At 55.0% G+C, this 15,817-nt stretch overlaps 6 protein-coding genes across 6 annotated transcripts; 3 read left to right on the top strand and 3 right to left on the bottom strand.

The window, feature by feature from the left end:
- Positions 1–960: 960 nt before the first annotated feature.
- CONPUDRAFT_140093 (uncharacterized protein) lies at positions 961–1,876 on the top strand. Its single transcript, XM_007776316.1, has 2 exons — positions 961–1,742; positions 1,794–1,876. The coding sequence occupies exon 1, from the start codon at positions 979–981 to the stop codon at positions 1,321–1,323; it is 345 nt and encodes a 114-aa protein (XP_007774506.1). The 5' UTR covers positions 961–978; the 3' UTR covers positions 1,324–1,742; positions 1,794–1,876.
- Positions 1,877–2,726: 850 nt separating this feature from the next.
- Positions 2,727–5,802, bottom strand: CONPUDRAFT_85415 (Nucleotidylyl transferase). Its single transcript, XM_007776315.1, has 6 exons — positions 5,648–5,802; positions 5,196–5,569; positions 4,121–5,110; positions 3,682–4,068; positions 3,259–3,612; positions 2,727–3,187 (listed from the first exon to the last, which is right to left on the bottom strand). The coding sequence occupies exons 1-3, from the start codon at positions 5,679–5,681 to the stop codon at positions 4,607–4,609; spliced, it is 912 nt and encodes a 303-aa protein (XP_007774505.1). The 5' UTR covers positions 5,682–5,802; the 3' UTR covers positions 2,727–3,187; positions 3,259–3,612; positions 3,682–4,068; positions 4,121–4,606.
- A 308-nt stretch (positions 5,803–6,110) lies between these two features.
- On the bottom strand, positions 6,111–8,211 carry CONPUDRAFT_169497 (uncharacterized protein). The gene is made up of 5 exons (XM_007776314.1): positions 7,880–8,211; positions 7,786–7,824; positions 7,432–7,726; positions 7,200–7,368; positions 6,111–7,137 (listed from the first exon to the last, which is right to left on the bottom strand). The coding sequence occupies exons 1-5, from the start codon at positions 8,193–8,195 to the stop codon at positions 6,244–6,246; spliced, it is 1,713 nt and encodes a 570-aa protein (XP_007774504.1). The 5' UTR covers positions 8,196–8,211; the 3' UTR covers positions 6,111–6,243.
- A 380-nt stretch (positions 8,212–8,591) lies between these two features.
- Positions 8,592–9,674, bottom strand: CONPUDRAFT_131987 (uncharacterized protein). The gene is made up of 5 exons (XM_007776313.1): positions 9,562–9,674; positions 9,444–9,508; positions 9,261–9,387; positions 9,007–9,205; positions 8,592–8,952 (listed from the first exon to the last, which is right to left on the bottom strand). Exons 1-5 carry the CDS (start codon positions 9,611–9,613, stop codon positions 8,664–8,666), a joined length of 732 nt encoding a protein of 243 aa, XP_007774503.1. The 5' UTR covers positions 9,614–9,674; the 3' UTR covers positions 8,592–8,663.
- A 1,064-nt stretch (positions 9,675–10,738) lies between these two features.
- Positions 10,739–12,603, top strand: CONPUDRAFT_112319 (P-loop containing nucleoside triphosphate hydrolase protein; the record flags this gene model as incomplete). Its single annotated transcript, XM_007776312.1, has 9 exons — positions 10,739–10,845; positions 10,903–10,941; positions 10,994–11,216; positions 11,281–11,385; positions 11,441–11,580; positions 11,638–11,666; positions 11,728–11,981; positions 12,063–12,297; positions 12,457–12,603. Coding segments are annotated over exons 3-9 (966 nt in total), but the record flags the coding sequence as incomplete, so codon positions are not given.
- Positions 12,604–14,565: 1,962 nt separating this feature from the next.
- Positions 14,566–15,817, top strand: CONPUDRAFT_147259 (uncharacterized protein; the record flags this gene model as incomplete). Its single annotated transcript, XM_007776311.1, has 2 exons — positions 14,566–15,519; positions 15,575–15,817. 2 exons carry the CDS (start codon positions 14,566–14,568, stop codon positions 15,590–15,592), a joined length of 972 nt encoding a protein of 323 aa, XP_007774501.1. The 3' UTR covers positions 15,593–15,817.

Raw genomic sequence — 15,817 nt, 5'->3', positions numbered from 1 at the left:
ACAATGTGCGTGCTTGTGTACTTTATTTCAATTCACAGTTGGAGAAATTGAACTCGTCTGCACTCGAAGAGCGAGCCCGAGACTTTCGGGCGAGCGGGCTAAGGTGGTGGATGCGGCACTGACGCGTGAGAAATCTGGCAGTTGTTAGCTCGCCTGAATTGCTTGACGCGCATTTAGCCTGCAGCTGCTTGCTTCTCACCTTGACCTCGGCCCCAGCACCTTGGAAATCTCCCGCTCATGAGCGCGCGACAGGTTTTTGTTCCCCGCGCTGCCTCGAGGGCTGCACATCGCAACGAGCACCCGCCGACGCCGATGCCTCCGAGGAGCGCCTCTGCTCAGGTCGGCGGCGACAGGCCCGGAACTGGCGCTATCAGTACTAGGGGCTCCCAGGGCGACCGCAGCCGCGACGGCGGTGAACAACCCTTTCCGATCTCGAGGCAGTCTGGGCTTGGGAAGCTGTTTGGTCGGGGCAGCGGCGATAGGAAGGCTGAAGGTTCTGGACACGGACATGGACACTCCGGGGACCACCGCGACGAGAGGGGACATGGGCATCAAGAGATAAACGTGGCTGCTGAAAACTCTGGCGGTGGCGGGGGTAGTGGCAATATGCGCTCTCGCCGCTCGTTCGAGGGTATTGCGCGCCCGCCGGACCCTTCTGCGATCATCATCGGCGCACCGCCGCACAAGTTCAGGCCTGGGTCTCCGTTCGTCGCTGGTCCCGGAACTACCATCGGCTCTGTTTCTGGTCTTGGTTCCGGTGCTGAATACGGTGCTGTTGCTGCTGGGGGAGAGCTTTCCCGCAACGTGAACGTCAAGTCGCACGGCTCGAAGCATCGCGAGATTTCTTTTGGACTACCCGGATCTATACTTCGCCCCGGCTCAGCTAACGCGCTCCACGGGTTCGGGCACGGCCACAGCACACAAAATAGCGCGCATATATCCACGGGGGGCGCTGCGTCTGGCTTCGTCCGCGTCGACATGCACCCCACGCAGGTGATGGCGCCCATCCCGACGTACCTTCCGCATCCGTCTTCTCCTCTTGCTGGGCCTGGTGGGACTCTCGAACGTATCTCTGAAGAGGCTGAGGTCCCGCACGTACCTCACCACGCCTCGGCTCATGATAGCGAACGGACGCTGAGGCGATCGAAACGCCGGATCGGGGAAACTTCAAACGTCGACGATGGCGACGGACTCCTGGGCGATGGCAACGAGGGCTCGGACGACCTCGAGTATGGCGAGCATGCAGCGAAGCGGTACAGATTGGATCAAGGACATAGTGGCCATGGCGGCGATCATCGTAATCATGCCGAGGTACTTCAGTGATCTTGCGTTGCGTTCGTCGCTTCTCTGTTCCCTGCGGCTAGGCTTGCACCCGTTCCCTGACCTTTATTGGTTCCTTGAGCGATACAGGAGAGACGTAATCCCAACATATGCTGACATTCATGTAGGCTACCTATGAACGCTACTCGACACCCGTCTTGCCCAGGCAAGAGGATATACCGTACGCGGGACCCTCCCGCGACGACCCATTGTTGCTTCCTCAGGTCATCGGCGACTTGAACGACGTGATGCGTCAAGACGAATTTGACGCCCTATGCAAGAGATGGACGGAGTGCTCCAGGGAGGAATGGATTGCAGGAGCGGACGGTAGTTATCCTAACCACTTTTCTAGCTACCGCGAAGTATGCTAAGCCCTTTCTTCCACAGAGATTGCCGCGCAGTATCAGGAGATCGTAGATCTGGTATGTCGTTTTAATGTTGTTTCATGTATCGCCTTTTGAGGAACTCTTCAGGTCAAGGACCACTTGACGTACGTCAATGATAGTACCCATATTGCTCATGCCATAGATGTTCTGAGTGTTGTATATCATGGCTTATTGTCACTGACTTTCTAGTTCGGCGGTGACAAGATTCGCGACCTTGAGGCAGCGTCTGGATACTCACGGAGAAGACGTACGAAAATCAACTGATCGAGCGAAAGAAATCACCAAGAACGTTGTCGACGACCTTACGAAAGCCGGTCAGCGGGGTCGTTCGAAATAGGTCGAGGAATAGCGCATGAGCATTTTCAGGTAGTGGCACTAGATAAAGTCTCGGAGAACTTTGCGCGAGCTTTTGTAACTCTTGGTGGCTGTACACTATTGCTCGAGTCATACAACCAATCGGCGCCAATCGCATGACACTGGGGGCATTAGACGATGTTTCCAGGGGAAACATGTCAAAAACATTTAAAATGTTTTGCTAAAAATGCCAAATTTGGAAAGTGACCTGCCCAATTAGGAAGGTGACCCTCAAAACATTTTGAATGTTTTCTACGAAAACATGGGTAATTGCCCCCAGTGTGATGCCGGCGCCTGCCACCTTCTTCCTTTCTTTGTCACAACGCGAACGCGTGCCGCAATGTCACGTCAGAACCACAATTCATCGTTGGACATCAACTTTCTTGCCTTCATCGCACGAGGTCTTGACAAAAGCAATGAGGAGGAGGTCATTACAAAGTCATCCATCCGAAACCGTCAGGCCAAAATCTTGGACAGTCTTGCTTACATAGGAGTCTTGAGAGCGCGAGGGCAGGTCATCGCAACCGCCGCCCACGTTATAAAAGGTGACCGACCCGGCGAAAAGGCCCTCGAGATTCTTGTTGCAGAAAATGGCCCAGTGGACAGTCTCGCGGTCAACCATATCCAAAATGTTTTACATCGCCTAGTGGAAATCCGTCGGGAACCTCGACCGGACCTGCCACTAACAACTGATGGGAGCTCTCCACCAGTCGTCCATCCCTACATCTCCAACAACCCTCAGAACAATTTTGAGGCGCGACTCCTTGATCTGGAGCTGGCGATCCTCGGACACGCATGGGAGAAGCTCAGGCGACGCGTCACGAAGAACTCGCGGCACACCCACTTCATCGCTACCGCGCGTGATATATGCGATCCCGGTGCGCTGCAGCGCGCGGATGGGTCCACTCAGTCTGCGTTCCTAAAGTACCTCCAAACATCAGAGACAGTTGATTTGGATATGGTTTCGACTATGGCGACACATGTAGACATGCTTGCCGAGGCACTCCAACCGTCCTCACCTGGCGATGTCAGACGGGTTCGCATCCTTCTCATGTGTCTGGACACGGCAAGAGCGAAGCTGGAGGACAAAGGCAGGTTCCTCTTCGCGTGGAATCGGTATACACGCAGTGAGTCCCGGTATACTGCTCAGACTTGCGATTAATGAACTGAGCGTTTTTTTTTTTTTTTTTTTTTTCAGATTTGATGGAATCGCAGTCGCAGGGGACACCAGTCCGAGAAGAGCTGAACGTCCTTCGTTGGTTGGACAAGTTGACAGCGATTCGCAGACATTACTTACGTTTAGCCGACATTGTGATGTCTAAGTCGCTCGCAGATATGGTCCTACAGAATCCAGTCGTCATAGGTGTCGATAACACGCCTCCAAAGGATGACTCCTCGGAGACCCAACGCTATACGGTTGAACGTTCACAGATGGAGCAAGTGTTGAAAGAAGCCGGGTGTTGTATTGAGGAATCTGAAGGAGAGTCCGTAGAGGGGTTCATCGCCATGCTCGCCAAGAATCTCGGGGCCAAGGTAGTTGATGGCAAGTTTGGTGCGTATCATCTACGACGTCCTTGTTCATTGCTTCATTTCTTCATTGCGTTTGTCTTACCCAATTTAGACCATACGAGCTCAGCGCCGATTCACTGCGAGTGCAAGCTGCTCACAGAAACTCACGGTATTCAGGCGATACCTTACATCGGCGTCTCAAAGCGCTCTTGCAGCTTCTGCAACACGTATTTCACCGCGTATCGGGAGGCAACAAAGCACAAAATCTTCACAGGCGGCAGTCACAGCCAGACGTCCACCTGGGCGTGCCCTGAGCTCCCCGTCGGCAACGACGGCGTCAACTGTAATGTCCAGTCGTGCGTTCGCTCTCATTTACTAGGGCATATCAAAAGAGGCTGGCACCGGTATCTCCGAGCTCCGTCACTTTCGCTACATACCCCGGGCATGTCGGATCAAGATGAAGATCACATGAGATACTTCCTGTACGGAGACAGATACAGTGCGTCATCTCGTCCCTCGTTGAGAGTATCATGCTCATTCCTTTCCCAAAGAATACGCAAGGGAACAGGCGGACCGATTCACGGAGGAGTCGAGGAAAAGGGAGGCGGCGGCACGACACGCGGAGGAGTCGAAGGAACTCTCCGCGAAGGAGGAGGCGACGTGATATACGGATTACGGACGAGTCGAAGAAATTCTCCGCATAGTTCTGCGATGATGCGATCTGCGACCTTCACCGACGCAATAGCCGGATAGTAGCGGAGAAGTGTACGAATCCTGTTGAACGAGCGAAACACATGACCGTGATGGCGATCTTACAAAGCTAACCAGAAGGGTGGTTTCAAATAGACCGAGGAATCGTGCTTGAAAACTTGCAAGTACTAGCGCAGGAAAGCAAACATTTGTGGGTACTTTGCACGACTATTCGTAGAGATGTTGGTAGCTGTACACTAATGTTCACGTCATATCGGACCCCTGATTAATTCAACCGACATACACATATTAACCCCCGAAACCAATGTCTTTTCGATCAATCGAGGCTATGGTACAGTGCGATTAAGATCACCAATGACTATATTATCGATGAGCCTCGTCTTCCCCACCCGCAACGCGCCGCTCAAGATGACAGCCTCGCAGCCGGCCGTGTCTTTCTTCGACGCAGAATCGAGCACTTCAAATGTCTCGGAATCGTTCAGCTCGACGTACTCCAGCTTCATCTCGATCCCCTCGTCGACGGCGCGCGCCGTGGCGGTACTGATGATGTCCAGCGCGCTCGCGACGCACTCGGTCTTGGTCTTGCCGCTCGTCCATGCCGACTCTGCAGCCTGGAGGGCTTTGTAGAGCGTCCCTGCGACGCCTCTTTCCTTCTCGGACATATACGCGTTGCGCGAGGAGAGCGCGAGACCGTCGGACGGGTCTCTGGCTGTGGGACAGATGTGCAGCCGCTCGGGCGCTGGGTTCGGCAAGAGCAGGTCGCGGCACATGCGCCGCAACAGCAGCCCCTGTTGGATATCTTTCTGGCCAAAGTACGCGTTCGTTGGCTGACGCGTTGCACATACCGCACGCGCGTTGTCCAGTAGAGTCAACACCGCAGTACACGCAACAAGCATGGTCAATTCAACTCACCTGGACGGCATTAAACAGCTTCGTCACGACCGTCGCAACGCCCCTGAAGAACGTCGGCCGGCTCTGCCCCTCCATCTGGTGGCTGTACCCCTTGACCTCAACGAACGTGCCTTTTTGCTGCGCGACGTCCTGCACGATGCCGGTCGGGTACATGTCGTGCACCGAGGGCAGGAACACCGCCGACGGCGTGCGCACCTGCCCTTGCACCTGCCCCTGCGCGTCCGCGCCGCTGAGGCTGAACGTCTGCTGCGCGAGAAGCTCGAGATCGCGCGGGAGCGTGCGCGGGTAGGTCGCGAGGTCCTCGTGCGGCGCGAACTGCGCGGGGTTGACGAAGATGGAGAGCACGGTGAGGTCGTTCTCGGCGAGCGAGCGGCGCACTGCACAGCGTGTGTGTGTCCCGCACGCAGGTTTATGAGGAAGGGGTGGTTTTGGGAGTGGGTGCGTGCACTACGCACCGAGGGAGAGGTGCCCGTCGTGCAGCGCGCCCATGGTGGGCACGAATCCGACCGACTTGTCCTCCTTGAACGCCTTGTGTCGCCATGCACGGTATGTCGCGAGGCTCGTGAAGAGCGATATCGATGATTCTGGGAGTGCCGTGGTGTTTGTAGACATCGCCCGGCGGTGGTGGTCGATGGTGTAGCTGCAGCGGCGAGGCGACGCAGGGCGCAGGATTCTGAGCATAGGTGCCGGTCTTCCTAGGATGTAGAATAAATACGATATGGAGCCGAGACTTATAAGGTGAGTAATAGACTAGGGTGGGGACATGGTGCGATGTCGGTGGTCGTAAGAGACGATGAGATCAGCCGAAAATCTGCGGAAGAGGCTCGGAAAATCACATGCATGTGAACACAAACTTCCATCAGCTTGAGGCTATTTTCTATCAACTTCTTGAGAAGCTCACGACTCCAATATTAGCATGTTTTGTGCAATTGCTGTGGTCTATGCGGCTAGTGTGCGTGATACAATGTCTACATGTATATGCGGGTATGCTCGAGCAAAGGTATGATACAACCACGACTTCATAATATCCATCGTCATCTTTTTCATCATCCTACGAATCGTCCTCGGCAGCGTCCTTCTGCGCTAGCTCCCTCTCCACCCACGCTGCAACGTCCTCCACCGCCTGCACAGGCCTGATCTTGTACGTCATCAAGTACCCCTGCAGCGCAGCCATCGACAGCTTGCGCTCCGGAATCGCGTCTGCGAAGCGCGTCGCAAGCTCCCGGAAGCGCTCGGGCGACATCCGGGGCGCGCGCTGGCTGTGCGACACACCGACGAACGACGGCTTCTCGGGCGACGAAGGCCGCCGCGAGGGCGAGGGCGCAGACGATTCGTCGACGTCAATAAGCTTCTCGGACTCCGCGCGCGAGCCACCGTACCCGGAGTCCGTGCTCTCCTGGTCGTCGTCCCTGTAGGGCTTCGCAGCGGGAGCTCCGGCGGCCTCGAGGGGGCGGTCGGACAACGAGCCCGAGGGGAGGTAGAAGCGCTTGAAGAGCTCCTCGGCCTGGTACCTGCTCGCGTTGCAGAACTCGATGTGCAGGTCCATCCGCCCGGGGCGGCACAGCGCGGGGTCGAGCGCGGTGTACTTGTTTGTCGTCGCGAAGAGGATACGACCCTCCTGCGCGCCGATCCCGTCGAGCGCGTTCAGCAGCCCGCTGAGGGAGACTTTGCCGGAGGGAGTCGCGGCGCGCGGTTTGCGAGGGCCGTCGGGACCATCTTCAGCGTCGTCGGCGGGCGAGGGCCCTTCGCGAGTCAAACCGTGGTGGAAGGCGGCGTCGATGTCCTCCATGAGCGCGATGCACTTCTCGGGCAGCTCGCTGATGACCTGCGAGAGGCTGGAGTCATCGAGCCCGCTGCGGGACAGAGAGAGGATGTAGACGTCCAAGTTGAGTTCCCCGGCGATGCTGTGGATAAGGGAAGTCTTGCCAGCACCGGGTGCGCCATACTGAATGGTAGGACAGATGTTAGCGACGTGGATTTGGCCAAGGGTTAGAACTGCGGACTTACCAAAAGATACCCGCGCCTGAACGGAATACCGCGCTCAGCGTACCAAGACTTGCTGTTCATAAAGTCCCTCGCATCTCCCAGAACCAGGTCCTGCACACCCGGCTCGAGGATGATCGACTGAGGAGGGCGCTTTGCGAGAGTGCAGCTCGACCTCCAGCCGCAGCAATTTCTGCAAAAGCCCAAATCTCAGTACATACCGCCTTTGAGAAAACTCAACAAGACGGCCACTTACGAGTTGGACACGTATATCTCGACCTTGTCCTCGCGCTCCGTGTTGTACAGCTCCTTCGCCTCCAGCACGATATCGTCAATGACGCCATGGTTCCACGTGAAGATCTTAAGGACAAGGATCTCCTCGGGGTTGCGCCAGTTGCCCTCCTTGAGCTCGCGCGTCACCCGGATCCAGCAGCGCCTGTACCAGAGCGTGTAGGTCTCGGACATCGAGGGAATGCGCACGTGTTTCTTGTCGTCGTCGTCGTAGGACGAGGAGTGGGACCTGGTGCTGATCTCGACGTCCCTGCCTTTGTCTGTGAAAGCGTGAGTTGAACAGATTGCACACGAAAACTTGGGGTGAAGAGGAGCGTACGGATCGATGGCTGCTTGGATAACCAGAGCATCATCCAATCTGGGGATTTTATCAGGAAAGATGTAGGGCATCAAGTGGACAAGCGGTCACGTACCAAAGCTGCTATCGTCTTCATGGAACCGCGCGGTGAGGAAGAACGAGTCGGCGATGACCTTCCACAGCGATGATAGGCCTTGGCGGGTGCTCTCGAGGAGGCTGCCGAGCAGGAGCAGGAGTCCCCAGTTGCGGAGGGCGCCCAACGATAGAAGGAAGGTGGCAATCGAAGAGATGTCGGAAAAGCTGGAGGGGAAGCCGGTGGAGGGCTGGCGTGCCGCCGTGCCGTTGTTGTTGGGGGCGGATGTGACATTGATGGCAGAGTTGGAGCTGGCGAGCTCGATGAGCTGGCCAACGATGTCCTCCAGAGAGCCCATGGCTGGTGAGCTTCGGTGCAGGGCAAGGAGCAGGAGGTAGTGTGTAAGTTGGAAGGAAATTGACGCGTCCTGTTATATACGCGCATTTTCGCGTGTATCTTGACCACGCTGCAGGACGGACGCGCCCAAGATGATTGAGTACATGATGACTCGAGTTGGACGATCAAAAGGAAGGTGGGGCCGAGTTGGTGGGTTCCGAGTGGCAATGCAGCACAGGACGGCACCGCAACCTTGACTTGTCATGGGGATGAAAGTGGGTCTCCTCTACAGCAACTTGTTATTTCGACAACGACGATTGGGCGCTTGACCCGAGCAACTCGGCGCGAATCCTTCTCAAAGAGCGCCCAAGAACCGGTACATGTCAAAGCCCGGGTCTGACATATGAAGTGTCCGAGTCATCGATGTAAATGTTGCACAACCCAAAGTGTAGATCTATTTTTAGTTCGCCCGTCTATGCACCTGCAACGCTCAGTTTTGGCGCTTGTCACTTGCCGCCCGTCTCTGTGCATCCCACTTTTCTTTCCACATCCTCCATTCAGCGTCCCGACCTCCGTCAGAGTAGACCGCCCAACCGTCGCGAATGCCGAGCCACGAAGATATCGGGTTAGCGAGGACAGCTGTCCGCGCACGTCCACAGATCGAGTTCGGAAAGCGTACTGGCAGATACTCCGTGAACGTGTATTGAACGACAGCGAGCGCTGCGCCGATGCCCAAGCCCCAGTAGACTTGATGATGAGCGTGGTACTGGAGATGCAGTCTGAAACCCGCATTCAGCGTCCACAAAGCAGGCCGACGGAAAGTGGCGACTGACCTCGAGTACGCGACAACACCTGTCCAAGCGGTGATACCAACGTACACAACGACTCTGAAAAGCTGGTCAAGGATAGGATACCCCGTCGACGCGAAACGGTGCCGGAAGAACATGTGGCAGTAGAGGAACATCGCGAAGAAGCCCATGTACTGGCTGTGCGACGAAGGGAAGCCATACCCGTTCAGGCGCAGCTCACTGTCTTTACTTGAAGCCGTTAGAAGCAAGGTCATTTGAAAGGAGGAAAACTGACGCACCAGCAGGTCGTTCTTCCTTGACTATATGCTTCACTACCAAGTTCAGCACCTCCGACAACAGCTGCCCCGCCCACATGTTGATGATGGTCAGCTCGCGCGTTTGCACGGCTAAAACCGCGTAAGCTGGCTGGTAGTTCGTGTTAATCTCGCGTTCAAGTGACAAGGCAGCTGTTGTATGCGTACCATGAGCAAAATGGGGCTGAGCGTCAGCAAGGCGAGCAGGAGCGATAGATGGGAGGAGGCGTCGTCTGTCAGGCTGCGTTCAATAGTGTTACAGTAGCTTAGGAGCAGGAGTTCTTACAGATGACATGTGTGAGGTCGAGAGACGCGTATGCTCTGGACACGTCCGCCATCCTGGGGTAATGCTGGGAAGCCGAAGAAACCTGCTCGTCAAGCCTTCAAGCTTCAAGGCTGTGGTCTGGTGCCGAAAAAAGAGAAAGGGGGTTGAGGTCTTTATATATCCTGTAGAACGTTGTAGTTTGTAGTGATTTTGTCTGCAAAGGGTAGCTGCGACATGTTTAATTAGAGCACGTACCACAACAAGGATAGACGGCGATGACAAGAGGACAAACATAAGTAGGCATGAATGTTTATGCCGACGAAGCCCGATCCCGGCGGCGGTAAATCCGCCAATCGAATCGTGGACAATCCGGGCCTTTCTTCACCTCAGCCATTGACTTGAAGTCCATCAACTGCTGTTAACCTTACAACTGTCTGCCAATCTGTCCATTCAGATCAAGCATACCGCAACCCAGGGACGGTACACCTCGAATGGACATCTCGAAATGATTTCTGGCAGGTCCTCACAGCATTCCGTGATCGCCACGATGGTTCCGCGACAGATTGAGCGTTCATAGGAACGGGTATCTTCCACAATCTATCATAAAGGTCTGCCTACGGGAGGCTAGAGCATTCATACTTCTCTTTCAAGCCCCATCACATGCAGAGCTCCGTTCTGCGCGGCGATGCACGGTCAGTCGAAGATACGCGTTCGTACTATGAACACGTTCTCCCTGATAACAATGCTGCATGTTCACAAGCCGAAGGTTGATGCCAGCGCTAGCCCCGTGGTACCTCCTCCCAGCTCTTGAGCGTTTTCACACCATGTACAAGGACATCTGGTTCGGATGGGCACCTGCTGTACATCCATCTAACTTGGATGCTATCGCAAGCGCCGACTTAGAACGTGCTATATCTTATCTGTCCATCATGAAGCTTAGGAATGATACGTATAAGTAGGATAGCGGGTGCCCTCCCAAGGACCTCATTCTCCCATTAAACCCAGTACTGAGCACCTCTCGCATCTCAACGTGTCTCTTCATGGCCTCCTGCACTGAAGCAGGTGGCGATCTCATCGACTACGCCACTTCTTCCGACGATACCACCTCATCGACGACGTCGCAGCCTACACCAGCGTCACCAGCGTCGTCCTTTATGGCTTCTCTTGGCTTGAACGAGTGGCTGATATACATCCTGCTGGGATTCGTGGCGGAAATAGCCAGACGTCAGCTGTACAATCTCGAGGCCCGGTTCTCGCGTTTCTTCTTTGTCACCGCCCAGATACCGGCCGATGACGACTGCTTCGGTAAGCAACAGCTCTCCCGTTCTCCGGAGGACAACTAACGCACGGTATTCTCTGCAGACTGGCTTCTAGTATGGCTCTCGAAACAACCTGCCATCAGTGAGGTTTATTTCGCGCTCACCGCAGTGTCTTACTGATCACATGCGCACAGAAAACGCGCGCAAGAAGCTTTTCTCCACTAGCAAAGACCGTAGGAGCCTCGCGATCCTTCCCGAGGAAGGCGACCACTGGTGCGACTCCAAGAGTCGCCGCCTCTTCAGCCTGCCTTCCGTCTTTGAGACCTACTCGCTGTGGTACAGGCGACGCTGGGTGCGCGTCATGCGCGTGGCGCTTCCCCATCCTGGGCAATATGATAAAGAGGCCATGCAGCTCCAGTGAGTCTACCCGAGTCTGAGATGATGATCCCGAAACCCCGACTTACGACCTGCGCGTGAGCAGGATTCTTACGTGGAACCATGATCTCCTAGACGAGCTTCTTCTGGAGGCTAAGAAAGATTATCTGGCCTCGTTTGAGGATAAGATCTGTGTCTACGTGGCTAATCCGTATGTTTTACTATCACATCGCAAAACCGAATCCAGCTAACTCAAGTCGCTGTAGTTCGTCAAGCGACTGGATTCCCCTCGCCACCCGCCCGAAACGGCCCATCCAGTCGATCATTCTTGACTCTGATGTTCAGAATATGGTTCTTGAAGACGTCCAAGAATTCATGAGGAGCAAAGCCTGGTACACCGAGCGAGGTATGTAAGAACTTGGCATTTGGCTCCCTCTCCCGAGGTTTACTGAAGCGCCCATAGGAATACCTTTCCGTCGAGGATATCTCTTGGTGCGCTCCTATATACAGCTGATCATCAGGAAATAACTCAACAACCTCCTACTCCGACTAGCACGGCTCCCCTGGCTCAGGAAAGACGTCTCTCATCCACAGCATCGCAGGAGAACTCGGGCTCGACGTCTTCCTCATCTCCCTTTCGGCCCGCGGCATGGACGACACGAAGCTCGCTGAGCTCATCGCGTACCTCCCCGAGCAGTGCATCACGCTCATGGAGGACATCGACGCTGCGTTCCTGCACGGTGTCAGCCGCGACGGCGTCGACGGCGTATCGAGCCCCCAGGCTCAGAGTCATAGCGGCGGCGCAACGTCACCGCAAGCGCATGCGCCTGCGCCTGCGCCTGAGCCCGCGCATAACGGGGACTCGGACTGGGACGACTACTCGGGCAGGGTGACGCTTAGCGGGTTGCTGAACGCGCTCGATGGCATCGGCGCGCAGGAGGGCCGGATATTGTTCGCGACGACGAACCGCTACGCTGCGCTCGATCCGGCGCTATGTCGCCCTGGGCGGATGGATCTACACGTCGAGTTCCGCCATGCGAGCAGGCGGCAGGCTGAGGAGCTGTTCACGCGGTTCTTCAACATCGGGACTTCGCCACCGCCGCCAGCGGAGTTGGAGAAACAGGTCGAGGAGCGGGGCTCGCGATCTGGGGCCAATGACGCGCGCGGTGCGAGGTACGAGGACTCTGATTCTACGTCTGTGTCGTCAGCGATGACTCTCGTCGATGTTGACGTCGCGGTGGAGCATTCGCCAGCGAAACCGTCTTCCATGGGCCCTTCCCAGCTGTCAGCCGAAGATATCAACGACCTCGCGATCCGCTTCGCCGAGTCGATCCCTGAGCACGAGGTGTCGATGGCGACGCTCCAGGGTTTCCTGATGATGTACAAGCACAACCCCGTCGACGCTGCCTACGAGGTCTGGGCGTATGTGGAAGACCTCCTCGCGTCATTCCGGCCCGACATCGTCTCTTCCGCTGCTGCTCCTCTCGAGGTTGAGAGTCAGATAGAGAAAGAGTCATCCTGGTTTGGCGATGTAAGAAGCTGGCAATGGGATGTTATGTAGATGATGGTTATTGTATTCCGATCGAGGTGGCTGAGAGTGTATTGTGCGTGGAACTGATGAGAGGACAATGGTGTAAAATCTTTGTATTCCTAGATCGTCTGTATTGATAGATTCTAGACATATCACCTCGGGCAATTATCGTTATCCTCTACCAGGTAGTTGTGCGATCATGGTCTAGTGCTGAACTGTGGTGAACGGACCGAAGCTTGAATCAAAGAGTGCTTGCCGTTGGTTTCGACCGCTGGTACGGACTGAATTGGATACAGGAGCGGCGCGTTGTGTCCTCGAAACGGTAACACGTTGATCTGGGGACACGGAGGACTGTCTCCAAATACGCATCCCGAGCTGGCTGCTCGCTTTTACGCAGAGCACGTCCCAGAGCGGAAGGTATTTTGCTTTGAGGTTCCGGGGCACTGACTGACCTGACACTGCGAGACACAGAGCACCCCCGTGCAATTTAATGTTGGAGAAATGTGTTGGCGACTTGTGGCAAGTCCACTCCTCAAGCTTCAAGTGTCAGTTCCCCGTCAGCTTCGGCTCGGAGCCTAAAACCATCCTTATAGATGATCTCAAGGACGGTAGACCCCAAAAGTAAGTGTTTGATGCACACGATAAGAACGAGCAATCTGTTCTCGAGCCCCAGCGGGGTTTAGAGCTGAATCTGCCCTCGAGCACGCTTTCTGAGGATCTGGTTCAAGGCAGGCGCAATTACAATTGATGCAAGTGGCCGTGACGCGTGACGACAGGCGCAAGCTCTCGGACTTCGAAGACTATTCTATCGAGCCAATTGGCTCTTCTCGATCATGATTAGCAACCGATCCTCCGGACCGGGTAACACAGCTGCAGCACAGCCCCGTCTCGCCTCCAAGGAAGGAGGTGCACCTTCCGCTTCATACCAATACCGGCGTTTCGCTATTGGCAGGCATACATCACGCGTGCGCTGCGGTATAAGCATATTGGCAGGGCCAACCTTCCGGCGGGTATTGCTTATCATCCGTGCGTTGCGACTCGCTGCATACTATCTCCAGATACGCAGTTTTTCCGAGGAGCTGCTTTCGCAACGAGAGCAATTTAAAGTTCAATACATATCGTCCAACCACACTCGCTGACGTCAATAGGCGCAAGATACGCACCTACAGTAAGTACTACTGAAAATCGAAAGTCCAGATTTCAGGAACAATAGATCTTCACAGACAATCGGGGCATCGACCGCGCCCAGATTCTTCCTTCCGTGACATTACATGTGTTTTTTCGGACTCGGGGCTGCTCGCGGGAATAGCCATGACGTATCTTGCGCCTTGCGAATCTGGAAATTTCGAATGCCAATTAAGGCTCGAAAGCAGCAATTTCCCAAAGGTCGATCGGTGCGATGATAGGTTGTCGACCTGCTTGTATGGGAGGCATTCAAGGAAAACGATGTTCACGGTATAAAAAGCGGAATCGAAGTTGCTTTACATTTGGGTTGGACGCTTGCTGGATTGATGAGTGCTCTACCCCTTGTGGCTCGGCGGACTTGTTTGGTGGGATGGATACTAGCGACAGAAGCTAGCTCTCACTAACGTCTTCTTTTTTACAACATGTATGTACATCCTCGCGCTGTGCGTGCCGTACTTCCAGCTTCGACAAAACATCGAAACCCTTCGTTTACGACATCTTACTAAAAACAAACTATCTCTTCTTTGAGATCTTCTCGTAGAGCGTCGTTCAGCGATGGGGCAATCTCGTTGATCAGCTATACTGCCGACCCGGATTCATTTTAAGAGTCGTACAGAACGTCTCGGGAGGGTTAGCTCAAATCTACACCGCCCTTGCCCGACACTTCTCGAGACCATGACTTCGTCTGTTCAAGTTACGACCCTTGATCATCCGTATAGTGCCCCTCACCCCGCTTGTCAGGCGAAAGCCCCGTTTGACGATCCTGAAGCCGAAATTATCCTGAGGTCCTCAGATAACGTCGAATTCCGAGTTTTCAAACTATTCCTAGCCTTCTCGTCAAGCATTTTCAGGGACATGCTCAGCCTCCCGCAGCCGTCTGACGACCCGCAAACCGTTGATCTCACGGAAAGCAGCACCGTACTCCGATTATTCCTGCTTTGCTGTTACCCGGTAACATGCCTGCCAACATACCCCTTCCAACCTTCGGATATCGCAGATGTAGCTGAAGCCGCGCAAAAGTACGATGCACCGTCTGTGACCACGTACCTTCGCCAAATCATCTTGTCCCCCCATAATCTCCAGAACAAGTCCGTTGCAGCGTTCGCCGTGTGCGACCGCTTCCAATGGCGCGAGGAAGCGAAGAAAGCAGCCTTTCACACGCTCAAACATCGCCTGCCCACCGCGACCGGAAAGCGCACTCAGCGCGCTCAGCAGTGGTTCCTCGAGTCCAACGCCATACCCGAGGCCCTCTTTATCCAGCTCACCGACTACCACTCCCGCTGCGGAACAGCTGCTAGCAACGTCGGCAAAGAACTACGCTGGGCTATCTCCTTCCCCACCAAGCGCCCGCGCCACCAGTGCGAACGGGTCAGCGTCCCGCGGTATTCTGGGTTCAATACCGGTGGCAGCATCACGCTGCCCGAGTGGTTTGCGGATTTCGTGAAGGAGACGAGCGAGCTGTTTGCAGGTGATCCGGACGTGCAGTCTGTCTTGGCCGATCATAGAGTGAGCGATGCGCTTTTGATCGCTGGTGCGGATTGTAGTGGATGTAGGAGCGCTGCGCCGGTATTTATGCAAAACAACTTTGTGCCACAATACAGGAGCCGCGTTGAGAAAGCGCTAGAGGAGGTGAGTCATGTGTCCCTGGTTGTTACTCTTCGGGATCATTCATTTGCGCTGGTAGGTTGAGCTATATACATGATAGTTCCGATACCTAATAGAGGTGCCAATAAGGTGAAGTTCGCGCGCAGAACTTTCATTTTTATTACACAATATTCGTTCTCGAAAATACGTCCACAATGTGGATGCGGCAGCTGCCGTTATTATAGCACTCCCTAAAACATTTCGCACCCGCTTTCCTTCGTCCCGCTCCTTTGTCTCTACTGAGTATTTTAGAATGACTGCAATAGTCATTTGTACTATCCAA

The sequence above is a fragment of the Coniophora puteana genome (assembly GCF_000271625.1).
Source record: "Coniophora puteana RWD-64-598 SS2 unplaced genomic scaffold CONPUscaffold_17, whole genome shotgun sequence".
NCBI classification, from domain to species: Eukaryota; Fungi; Basidiomycota; class Agaricomycetes; order Boletales; family Coniophoraceae; genus Coniophora; species Coniophora puteana.
The sequence above is the reverse complement of the archived record's forward strand: the minus strand, read 5'-3'. Positions and strand labels throughout refer to the sequence as shown.